General features: G+C 46.2%; 1 protein-coding gene across 7 annotated transcripts in view; it reads left to right on the top strand.

Moving 5' to 3' along the window:
- Positions 1–9,219, top strand: part of LOC124480471 (membrane-associated guanylate kinase, WW and PDZ domain-containing protein 3) — a 28,662-nt gene extending 19,443 nt beyond the window's left edge. For all 7 annotated transcript variants that reach the window (XM_047039819.1, XM_047039818.1, XM_047039817.1 and 4 more), the window contains exons 10-17: positions 16–568; positions 666–729; positions 828–1,271; positions 5,918–6,118; positions 6,270–6,346; positions 6,613–6,759; positions 6,838–6,976; positions 8,160–9,219. In XM_047039819.1, the coding sequence (XP_046895775.1) occupies positions 16–568; positions 666–729; positions 828–1,271; positions 5,918–6,118; positions 6,270–6,346; positions 6,613–6,759; positions 6,838–6,976; positions 8,160–9,202 (2,668 nt within the window). In that variant the 3' untranslated portion in view covers positions 9,203–9,219. The remainder of the gene's footprint in view (positions 1–15; positions 569–665; positions 730–827; positions 1,272–5,917; positions 6,119–6,269; positions 6,347–6,612; positions 6,760–6,837; positions 6,977–8,159) is intronic.
- The last annotated feature ends 2,951 nt before the right edge of the window (positions 9,220–12,170 follow it).

The following is a 12,170-nucleotide window of genomic DNA, read 5'->3' as shown; positions in this document are numbered from 1 at the left end:
TGTCTGTCTCTGTAGGGCATCAATGATTCGCAACCATAACAACAATACCCTGTCAGCGCCCCATCATGCCCAGCGTTACGGTAACTGCAAGTCCTCGGAGAGTGACCTGTCCACCTGCACCCTCCCCGTGTCACGGCTGCCCGTCCCCCAGTCCCCCCAGAGACCCTCCTCCTCACCCAGGGGGCCTAGGGGGGCTTACTCCCGCCTCATCAGACCCCAGACCTCCCTCCTCAGACCCCCTCCCACCCCTGACAGCCCACAAAACTCCTTCAATGGCTACCATGGCAACACCAGTGGCAGTGCCAGCCCCAGCAGCATGTCATCTCCGGGAGCAATGAGTTTGGGTAGTGGGGGAGGGGGTGGGGGTGGAGGGGAGTTGGTGCCCGTCGCCTTGGCCCAGAATGAGGGGGGCAGGGGGCTGGGCTTTGGTGTGACCGCAGGGGGCCAAGGTGGCCAGCTGGCTGTGGTCAAGAGGGTGTGGGACAGGAGGCAATGCTCCTCCCTACAGCCCGGAGACGTCATTGTCAAAATCAATGGAGCTGACATCCAGAGTCTCAGCTTTGCACAGGTACTGCATGTGAAAGGAGTAGAGAGAAAGACAGACATGTTGTGTAAAGTCTGCAAAATAAATGCTCAATATTTATATTCATTTGTTCTCGTCCCAGGTTCAAAAGGTCCTTCAGGAACACACCAAACTAGGAGAGGTGGTCTTATTGGTTTACAGAGGGGGTAAGAGGAGGATTACTGTTAGACAAACACAGTTTGTTTGCTTTTTTGCATCATTGATAAGGCCCTCTACAAACCTTGTATTTTTCTCTTTCTTCTAGGCACCTACCATCCTTCCATCTCCCCCAACTCCATAAGAAGACTGCCCCCACCTCTCCTCCGTCCCCCACCTCCCCCTGCTGCCTCCGACAACCCCTCCCCACCAGCACGCACCCAGCCCCTGTCACGGACCTCCGTCACCTCTGCCTCCTCTGCGACCCCACCTCCCCATGCCCCCGGCCACACCCCTAGACGGGGGCACTCCTCCCTGGTCCAGAGCACCAGCTTCCTGGAGTCTGTGCCCGTCACCCTCACCATGGAGCCCAGAGACTGGCAGAGTGTGGGTCTGGAGGATGAGGTCGAGAGAGGGACAGCGCCCCCTGCGGCAGGACAGGAGGGAGTGGGACGGGCGCGCTTGCCCAAGGGATTTGAGGTGGAGTTGAAGAGGAAAGCGGGAGAGGGCTTTGGATTTGTCATCGCTTCACAGGATGTGGAGAACGGCAAGGGTGAGAATTAAGAAAGTGACTTATCACACAACACATTCATCGTAATGCATTGTGTTCTGCCATGCTCTGACAATGATACTGATACTACAGTATATCCATGATGAGTCATGGAGCTTGTTAAACTGAGACGGACCCCCTCTTTCCCATTGTTTTTGCATTCAGCATGGTGATCTTGAAACCACTGTTTTATGGGTTACCTACACTACAACATACAGATTCAGCAGACTTGTGCAGGGAGGATGACAGAACAGAAAGTGACCCCTTTTCAAGGGCTGTCCTGTCTCCATAACTTCAGCACCAAAGGCTTTTTGGGATATTTACGGGACTATGACATACCATGTCTTTAGAAATGGGAAGGCCCCCTAATGTTTCTACAGCACATTAATGTGTTCTAACGTTTTTGATGCCCCCATTGGATCATAGAGATGTAATATTGTCTCCCCCCGGGATTTTGTTCTGGACTCTTCCGGAAGGTGAGAACATCAGTCCCTGCTTTTGGGCGTGGATGTTCCGTGTTTTGTGGTGCAAACATCTGTATTGGGGTTTGTAGTGTGTGGGTGTGCTTGACTGATGTGTGTCAGAGTTGTGAGCGCATGCGTGTCTACGCCACCCTTATTGGAGATCGATGAAATCAATAGGCAGATTATCCGGAGTGAAGGGCTGCTAGCTCTGGGATATTAAGGCTAAGCTGCATCGGTTTTATTTGTGTCTGTTCTCTTTCTAAATCACCCTGTCAGCCCCTGCTCCCACACACTGTAACCTCTGGATGATACCCTGCCCACTCTCAATACAGTCATGACACCTCTCTGCATGTGGTGCAATAGCCAGACCCCATACAGCTAGTTTATGTGTTACCTGTGCAGGGAATAGCAAAACACCTGATCACGCATTAGGGTTAAGTGTATTGAGCATTGGTGTGATAAATGACCTAGTCTTCTCTCACACAGCACCCCCCCCCCCCCCCTTCCCAGGCTCTCTGGGGATTGGCTTCCCTCTGTTCAATCCTCATGCAATTCAATTTGCTTCATGGACTGAGCTTACATGCATTTATGTTGTCATGGTAAGATTAAGGTTGTAGGTCTCCTCCTCTAACTCACTTTTTCTCACTCTCTCTCTTTCTCGCTCTCTCTCTCTCTCTCTCTCTCTCTCTCTCTCTCTCTCTCTCTCTCTCTCTCTCTCTCTCTCTCTCTGTCTCTCTCTCTGTCTCTCTCTCTCTCTCTCTCTGTCTCTCTCTCTATCTATCTCTCTCTCTCCATCTCTGCAGTACAGATTCTGTCTCTGTGTCCTCATTCCTCCCTGCAGCTCACCCCTCTGACAGCTCCACCACTCTTCGCTCTCCTCAACACTCTCTTTTTACGCTCTCCTATCTCCCTCTCTGTATCTCTCCATCTATGTTTCTTTGCCCCCCCCCTCTCTCTCTCTCTTTCTCCCTAAAGCTCCCACCCCTCTCTCTCCCCTTTACTCTGCAGTAAAAAGATTCAGTCTGGTTTCACTAAGATTAAAATAATCTCTCTCCCTCACACTCTCTGTCTCCCTGCATCTCTCTCTCTATCCACCACCATCCACTCTCTCTCTGTCTCTCTCTCTCTCTCTCTCTCTCTGTCTCTCTCTCTATCCACCACCATCCACTCTCTCGTTGTCTATCTTTCTCTCCCTCTTTATTTTTCTCTCTCCTTCTCTCTATTTGTTTCTCTCCTTGTTCTCTCGCTCTTGCTCTCTCTCTCATCTGTTCTCTCTCACCCCTCCTCTATCTAAAATGCTTTAGTGAGACGCTACACTGAACATTTCCCCAGCACAGAACCAACAGTGATCTGTTTGACTTCTTGGTTTTCTTCCATTGATGCTTTTGGACCTCAGCATCTTCAGGCTGTCCTGCTGGAATATACAGTTTGACCTTTTTGCATGATATTCAAAGAGCCATGTTGGAAAGACTACAATCTGCTTTGAAAACTGTGAAGGATTCCAAACGTAATTGTGGGCTTTTGTTGCCATTTAATGGACTTGATTATGTGTAGTCGTTTGTGATTTGTTGTATGAAAGAGTGAGCCTTGCTGCTGTTCTGTAGGGGCATGTGCTGACTTTCTTATCAATTGGTTGCACTGTGGAGAGGAATATTGTGTGCATGATGACTAATATATAACATCGGTAGCAGGGTCGTAGATGGACATTTCGTCTTCAAGGGTTTTGTTTGACCACCAGAGTTCAAACTGGTACTCTGGGGTACTAGAAGAATGGTCAAATGCGTTTGTGATCCTACAAGTGGTATGATAGCGAGAGAGAGTAGGAGATAACGGTTGGTATCCCAAACAGGTGCAGACACTGCAGGAGTGGAGCAGGGGTGGCGGGAGGATGTCTGGAACAGCAAAGCTTTGCAGGTGCTTTAGAATTGGTAGTGGTAGTCATTCGTGAGGTGTAATGGTGCTGTCAGTTGCGATAGCGATTGCGATGCGAGCAGCGGAACGCAGCGGTTCAATTAGTTGCTGTTGTGTTGGCTGTAACAGGCAGGCAGCTGTCCCGTGGGGAATGTGACGTGACTGCAAATGAGTAACCCCTAGTAAGGTAGGGATTCAGCCACGCTCTCCCCTCTGCTGAGGGTAGGATGGGGTGTTCTCCCTATCTGCAGGCTCCGCCGGCAGGCTGGAGGGGGTCTCTGCGTCTCAGCTGCAGAGGGCTTTTACGATGGAGGGGAGGGGGGCTGTTTTCACCACTGAGAGGTGATCAGTGCAGCACGGCTGGCTGGCTGGCTGGCTGACTGCTGGGCATAACCGCAGTGGGATTATTCTGGGCATCAGAACAAGGAAAGCCAAAGGAAATACACTGTATATCTTGAAGTCCATTTATATTTAGCGAGTGTGTTTGTTTGTGTGTGCAGTATGTCAGTGTGTTATTTCTGTGCCTGTTTGCACATTGGCACGTTGATATATCAGTCTTGAACTACTGATGTTTTATGTATGATAAGACTATATGAAAGTGACTCTGCTTTGATCTGACCTGATTGCAGTTTGGGCCTGGGTCACCCAGATTCTGCCCAGACCTGGAGATGTGTCGTCTGGCCAGGAGTCAGGGCCTGATTACTGACTAGATGTTCATCTGGATGTCATCATCACCGGAACACTCATGCAAGATTCACAGGCCCTAATTAATGTCACGTTGACTGTCAACAGGAATTTGAAGTGTGTAAAGGCCATGTTTACCTCCCTTCCTGCTGGTTACAGGAGGATCTTTGAGGTTGTGAGGCCCTCCTGATGGAGGACTGGTGCCGGGATGTTTCTGTTGTTATATAATAACGTAGGCAACATGGACCCACCAGCTGTCACTAAGGAAGGGCTGACACAGGGGTGTAAACTTTTGTCCAGAATAAGGATGAAGGGATGAAGGAAGGGAGGGAAGAGAGAAGCCAGATGGAGGGGGATGAATGTGAAGGAATTCTGAAGATTTCTGGTTAGTGCTGGAGATTATTGAGAGCAAGGGAGCATTTCTTTCATTTTATATTAAAACAGGTTTGTGACGTTCTGGGTCGGATTTGGTTGATGTGAGAAAGTTAATTTAGCATCAAGGCTAAGATCTGATTGGTTTCAACAGACAGAATCAAAGAACAAACTGAGATTACATAACCAAACCCTAACCCTAACTAACCGTCGCATGACATATTCAGACTAGCTGTGTTCCATCCCTTGTAATCAAGGGTCAGTTTGCTCCAGTGTGCACTAACACACACAAACACAGTAACACACACATATGATGCGTCACATCATGCATCACCTGGATTGCACTCTCATTTCGTCAAGGCATTTTGGCTTCAGTCAGTGTGACTGATGTTTTGGACGTTGAGGGTAAAGGATGGAAAGAAGTGGACTCTGCTCTTTTCACACAAGAAAATGTTGAAGCAAGCACAAACATCAAAGAGTGAATGAATGGAGAGTGTCTAGATGTGTGTGTGTGTGTGGTTAGTTTATGTATGAGTGTGAGAGAGAGCACTAATTGTAGTCTTATGAAAGCTTTGCCTTTGAAAAAGAGTTGCTGATGTATGGGGATTTTCTGTTGAAGAGATGTGGACTGAGAGCATGGCAGTGTAGAGAGCAGGAGAGTGAACCTTTCTGCAGCCTCACTGCTGGTGGGAATCCTCACAGCTCTCTACCTCCCGGACCTTGGAGGAAATGAGGTTGAGCGACCCTGTGTTAGAAGACAGGCTGTACTTGAAAACACTGCTGAATCAATGAGCAGAAAAAACTGCTCCCTGCATGGTGTGTCAGCAGACAGAGAGAGGGCTTGATTGATGGTCGGATGAAGGAGAAAAGGAGAGTATTTCAAGGAGGCATGGAGTGGGGGGAGTAAAGAGAGGATATTTAGTGCAGTGATTTATAATATAACCACTGTCAAATCTCAGCCAAGTCTTGTTTTAGAATTTGGCTCCTATCTTTACGATTTAAATCTAGAGTTGGCATTCTTGTATGCACCTTACTTTTGACCTTACTCATTAGTCACTCTCTAAATCAAGTAGAGGGCAAATGGACCTCTGGTCTCTAAAGATGATCTCAAATAGTTTTCTCCTGAGAAAACATTTTCACATCCTCCTCAGCTAAATTTGGTAAAATGGTGTAAGTGTTTCTTCAACACCCTAAGTCTTCCACCCTCTCTCTTTCCAGCCACTTCTCTACTCCCTCACCGGTTTGTGACGGTGCGTCGAGGCAGCCCGGCTGCCCGGAGTGGTCAAATCCGCCCGGGTGACCGGTTAGAGGCGGTGGGGGGACGGTCGGTGCTTAACCTGCCCCACCGGGAGCTTGCCCACATCCTGCGGCGAGCTGGAAACACTCTGCGCCTCACCATCGTCCCCCGGCCCAGCACCTGTAAACACAGAGCCTAGCACACACTCTCACACACACACACACACACACACAAATACACATGCTACAATCAAGCTCAGTTCAATTCAAAAGGATTTTCAAAATCTCCTGTTTTCCCATCCACAATTTTACTTCATCCAATTCTCTCACCCAGACTCCTCTAGCCTATCAGAGTCCACAGACTACGACCCTAATCACAGAATCAGGAAAGGTCATAGGTCTCGGCCCAAGGTAAGCATGGAGGCAGCCCACTATATGTGTCAGAGTAACGATGTCATTGTAGGCTCAGCGAACTTTCAAAGAAGCATGATGTCCTTTGTTACTGTACCTCTCTGCCTCTCTCTCATATACTGGACCGAATTCATGTGCACATTTAAGCCTTTGCCTTTAACTGCTTCACCTTAATTTGACTCATCTAGCCTTTGTATTTCTCAGATAGTGGCTCAATAATATGTCTTGCATTGTTCCATGCATTAAGAGCCTCGTGTTTGTCCTAGCATGACTCTAGGTATTACAGCGTTGACCTGGACCGTGGCCCAACAGGCTTTGGCTTCAGTCTAAGAGGGGGAAGTGAGTACAACATGGGCCTGTATGTGCTGGGACTGATGGAGGGAGGACCTGCCTCACGGAGCCATAAAATACAGGTGTGTGTGTGTCTTTTCTGTGTGTCCATGTATGGATGTGCATGCTATCCATGCTGAGTCCTGTGCTATGTTCTGCAGGTGAGTGACCAGCTGGTGGAGATCAATGGGGACAGTACGGTGGGGATGACCCACAGCCAGGCGGTGGAGCAGATACGCAGGGGGGGGCACCGCATCCACCTGGTCCTCAAGAAGGGCAACGGTTACGTCCCTGACTACGGTAAGCACCTCTAGAAAGCCGCTCCTCCTCCTGCTGTGTGGAAGACAGGATATGCTACCACACAGTCTCCAAAATCTGTTAACTTTTCCACATATCACTTAGAAGGGCGTCTGTGCAAAACTCTTCTTCCTCTGCTGGTGTGGTTACTGAAACTTGGGTCTGTTGGGGTTAATCCTTCTTTCCCTTCTTCTTCTGGGTTGGGATCATAGTTCTACTTCCTCATAACAGCTTCTGTTCTTCTTTTAATCTCTCTTTTTCATGCTTCTCTTCCTCTACTTGTTTCTTTTCTTCCCTCTATCCCTTTCATCTCTTTCTCTCCCAGTGGAGCTCTCCAGTCTGTCTTTGTGTATGACCAACTCCAAGCTAGGGGAGCCTTGCTTCTATGTCATCGGCCGGACAGAGAATACGCGGTTGGTAATTGTTCCTGTTAGTTCTCCATTTTTCTTGTCCCTCTACATCCCTCTCCTCTATCACTACCAACTGTGTGTCGTCTTGACTCGTTGAAAATACCTTTTGTGTCGCTGTTTGTTGGCACCCCCATTTTGAAATCATGATCATTCACAAATGTTTTGGTTGGTGATGTTGACCCTGACTGATGAAGGTTCTGACTGTGTTCTGACTGTGTTCTGACTGTGTTCTGACTGTGTTCTGACTGTGTTCTGACTGTCTTCTGACTGTGTTCTGACTGTCTTCTGACTGTCTTCTGACTGTGTTCTGACTGTCTTCTGACTGTGTTCTGACTGTCTTCTGACTGTCTTCTGACTGTCTTCTGACTGTGTTTGTATTTAATTTCTCTAAACTCTGGTAGAGATATATACAGTATATTGATAGCCTCAGTCCCAGTCAGTTCTTTCAGTGTTGCACACGATAATGATGTTTTATTTGAGAGAGGGAGCTGTTTATGAGCAGCACTTTGTTTTTGTTCATGATGATGGGTTGATGTAGGGGAGGAGCAGTTCTTACACAACCTGGCCTCACTCTGATGGTCTCTCAGATGGACCTCTGTACAGTATTTCATGGTCTGGTTATATGAGATACCTTGCCAGAGCCCTTTCTCCCTCTTACATACCTGCTCAATCTTTGTGTTTGTTTTTTCTTACCTGTCCTTATGTCTGTGTGTGTTTGTGCGTTTGCGTATGTGTTTGTTTGGATGCTTGGTGGGGTGCTGTGTGTGTGTGTCCAGGCCGTGAGCGCAGAGTCACCTCCCCTCCCCGCCCACAGCCCCCCCAGGAGCAGGGTCTGGCTGCAGTAGGCCCCACCCACAGAAGGAGCCACCAAGCCAAGACCAAGAGAAGAGGGCGGTCTTCACAGGGGCAAGGGAAGAGGAGAGAGGGGGGCTCAAGAAGGAGGGGGGGGCGGCGGGATTCAGGGAAAGAGGCGGGGTCACGAAGAGAGAGCCCGACCTCCGAGTCAGAGGAGGAGAATGTCAGCAGAGGACAGAGGGCCGAGAGGACGAGGGACAAAGTACGCTCTCAGAGTTTACCTAGAGAGGCCCTCAGAAACCTCCGCAAGGAGGACACAGAACAGGAAGCAGATGAGGAGGAGGAGGAGGAGGAGGAGAGAGGGAGGAAGGAGAGCAGAAAGACAGACAGGAAAAGGAAAAGCAAAAGTGAAGACAGAGTTGGTAAGATTGAGTCCGAAAAGAAAAGAGAGGATGAGGAGGATGAGGTGGAGGAGGTGATGGAAAAGGAGCAACCTGATGCCATTTTACCCATCCCTTTCCAAAGACTGCCCAAACCCAAACTAGACTGGGAGGAAAGGAAGGAGGATTTGAATGAGGAACAGAGTGAATGGGAGACGAGAAGAGAGAGGTTATGGGAGTATGAAATGATGAGAGGGAGTGATGGTGAAAGGGGAGAGGAGAGAGCGATGGACAGGGATCGACTGAGGAGAGAGGAAGACGAGACGAGCGAGTGGGAGGAGAGGTCCCAGCCTGGTCTGGTCTCCCGTGGTCCGGTCTCTCCTGGTCCTGTGTTGAGTCCTAGGCCACAAAGAGACCACTTATCATTCCTCACGTCCACACAGCTGGAGAGCGCCGAGTCGGAGTCTGGAGACAGCCTCTCCGATGGCAGCGTGTCTGCTGCCAGTGTGTCGGGCCTCTCCCTGGCCCCGGCTGGGGGGGCCAGGCTGCTCCCTGGTCCCTGGCTCCCTCCCAGCTCCCCCAGCATGGCCCAGCTCAGACAGGAGAGGAGGCTGGCTGGCGGAGGAAGAGGAGCTGTTTCGTGACTCAGTGTCTCAGAAGCTATAGAAAACCTTATCTGATCATTAAATCACACCCTGAGTCAGAATCAAACCAATACCTCTGTCTCTTGTTAGAAAACTACACGTTGACTCTGTTGAGTTTTCTGCCACTCTTTTGATATGTAGTTTAAATATTCTTTGTGCCTTTTGACAGCTGTTTTCTGGCTGATGTTAGTCAATGTTCACTGTGTCCATTTGTAAATAGTTTGGGTGACCAGCATACTGTACAGGTACATTGAACAGGAACGAGCAACAATCATTTAGTCACATAGTTCCTCTTATCCTCTCTTCATGGAAGCTCTCTGTCCATTTTCCTCCAGGATGTGCAATACATAATGTAGTTTTAGGGGCATTGGGAGAAGATTTTAATTTGTTGTTGAGGATACCTTCATGCTTTCAGCCACATCCAGTCGCTATTCCTCTCGGTCCCCACTCTATCTATGGTGGCAGAGGCTACTGTACCTACTGTTGGTGCTCTAGAACCTTCTGCTATACAGAGACAGAATCTTAATTTACTCATACCTCATGAACCGAGCAATAAAATGCTCAGGGGAATTGGTGGTGCTCTGTTTGTTATTATTTCACGTGGACACACAAAAAATCTCTACAACGTTTCATGTATCTGGTTATTAGATTGCGATGAGTCGAAGAGCATATTAAACTTTGTCAGCAATTGTGTGAAATCTATATCCTGTAAAAACTAAATATTTTTTATGAAAATAAATTACGAAAACAACTGCTAAAATACAATATTTATTGGAGCCCTAATTTATATGCTGGCACTGTTAAATTAAAATACATTTGATATAAATACTAATGATACCTGTTAATAATAATACAATGTTTGACTGACAGTAGGCTATACTGAAATTATGATTTATAACAATATATTAGACTGATAAACAAATACTGCAATAGTGAATGTGGTTAATACACTCACAAAAGTATAATGTGGAACAATTGATTTTGTTTATGTGTATGTGTGACATCCAACATGAACATCTCATAAATGAACCAGTTTATCAGTTTCAGTATTATTTACTTGAAGAACATTCTGTGGCCACTGTTTTGCCAGGGATGTGCCCCTCTGGTGCAATGCACAGTTGCCTTGGTAACACAAACCACATTGTTTCAATCTCTGAACCATTTCAACTTAAAAAGTGTATCTTGAAGCTTTGAAAGGATGTCATTTACAACTCCGAGGTTGGTCATTTCGTCTGTTCACAAACAGTCACTTATTACTAAATTACAATGACATCTGGCCAGTTGAGGGTTGAGGTGCAGAGATCATATTTTTCTACAGAAGTTACTTTTTAATCCTCAGGTTTTTTAGATAAACATTTATGGATTCATTGATACAGAGATATAAAGATTAAGAAATACACTTTTTAAACACACTGTTATTCAAGTAACAAACATTGTGATGAAAACCTAGAATACAGTATATCTCTATAGAAGCACTTGGTGTTTGACAGAATCCTCTGTAGCTCCAGATTGTGTCTTCATATTAACATATATATAATTCCATACAGTTTATTCTCTGCTGTAGTGAGCAGAGAATAAAGAGTTATTATTACACTGGCCAAAACTGAATTGTAATATGAATATGTGGAAATAAATTGCTGGTTGTCACAGCCACTACCTGTCACCGTCTTGCAGGGGGAGCTCATTATAGTAACTCTACCCACAGACTGCCATTACAACCATCAACATCTGACAACCTGACCAAGCCAGTACAGTCTGGCTTGGACAAATGTCAAGACTGTTATTGCTTATATTAACGTGTTTCTTTACTCTTAATGAGAAAAAGCCTATACATTGTTACAATTATCAATAAACAACAAATAAACTATTTAAATGGATGGGAATATTTGTCTTGACTACCAGTCATTCACCATATTTGAATTTGTACATGTTCTTGACTGAATGCATGGAGTGAGACTGTGTTCAACTAAAAGCAGTAGATGGCAGCAAAATATTAAAGGTGGTTGTACTGGTGGGGAAAGAGAGTACAATCCTTGTTAGCACTGAGCTTTGTCACATCCATTGTATGTTCATGACACTGTACAAGTGTGTGATTTTGGGGGGGTATTTATGTGGATTTGAGAGAGGTCTTTCTGTTTTTTTTAACAAGAGCACATGGGGACATTTTTCTACCCTGAAATCATACTGACGGCCTTCAAATATACATCATCAACAACAGCACATTTTGTTAGGCAGGGCTGGTGTGTGTATGTGTGTGTGCAAGGCCAGAGGGGCACAATATGAGGCACAATTAGAAGAACAAAAACTACAATGAGCAGGATAGAAAGAGAATTATGAAACTGATGATTAAAAAAGAGGATTGCAGTGGATTTTTCAGGAGGTGAGACGCCATGATAAACCTGAAGGAGAAGGCAAAAAGTTGATCGCTCTGTAGCACATGAATCATTTATCCTACTCTATAAAAGAGCAGGGATTTCAAATTTCTTAGGTCACTCACTCTAATATTAATACCACTCTAATATGAATACAGTACCTTCACTCAGTGCACAGCAAAAGCCTCACCTGTAAACTATAAAGATAGCCAGAGAGACAAGGAGAGAGAGAGCCTGCATGCACATGGTGAGTCTCAGATGTGACATGGAGATTTTAAGGCAGTATGGTACAGTTAGATAATCCTGTTATACTAAAAATAACGCTGTGCAAAAGGCCTGCATTTTCTCACTCTATTCCTACACATGTAATACAATTAAATATACTAAAGAAATTATCTAAATCAACAAGTTATATTTTGTCGAATAGTTTTTTCAAGACTAACCGACTTTTGATAACAATTAGCCTATTTAACCATAAGTTGGGAAACGGAAGGAACCAGCGTCAAATACTTAATATACAATTTATTACACAGGTTATTTTAACAATGTTTTGATCATTAAATAGGCCAATGTGTAAAGTTACGACAATTTATTTC

The sequence above is a fragment of the Hypomesus transpacificus genome, chromosome 18 (genome assembly GCF_021917145.1).
Source record: "Hypomesus transpacificus isolate Combined female chromosome 18, fHypTra1, whole genome shotgun sequence".
NCBI lineage: Eukaryota > Metazoa > Chordata > Actinopteri > Osmeriformes > Osmeridae > Hypomesus > Hypomesus transpacificus.
Note: the sequence above shows the minus strand (reverse complement) of the source record. Positions and strands in the feature narration are given on the sequence as shown.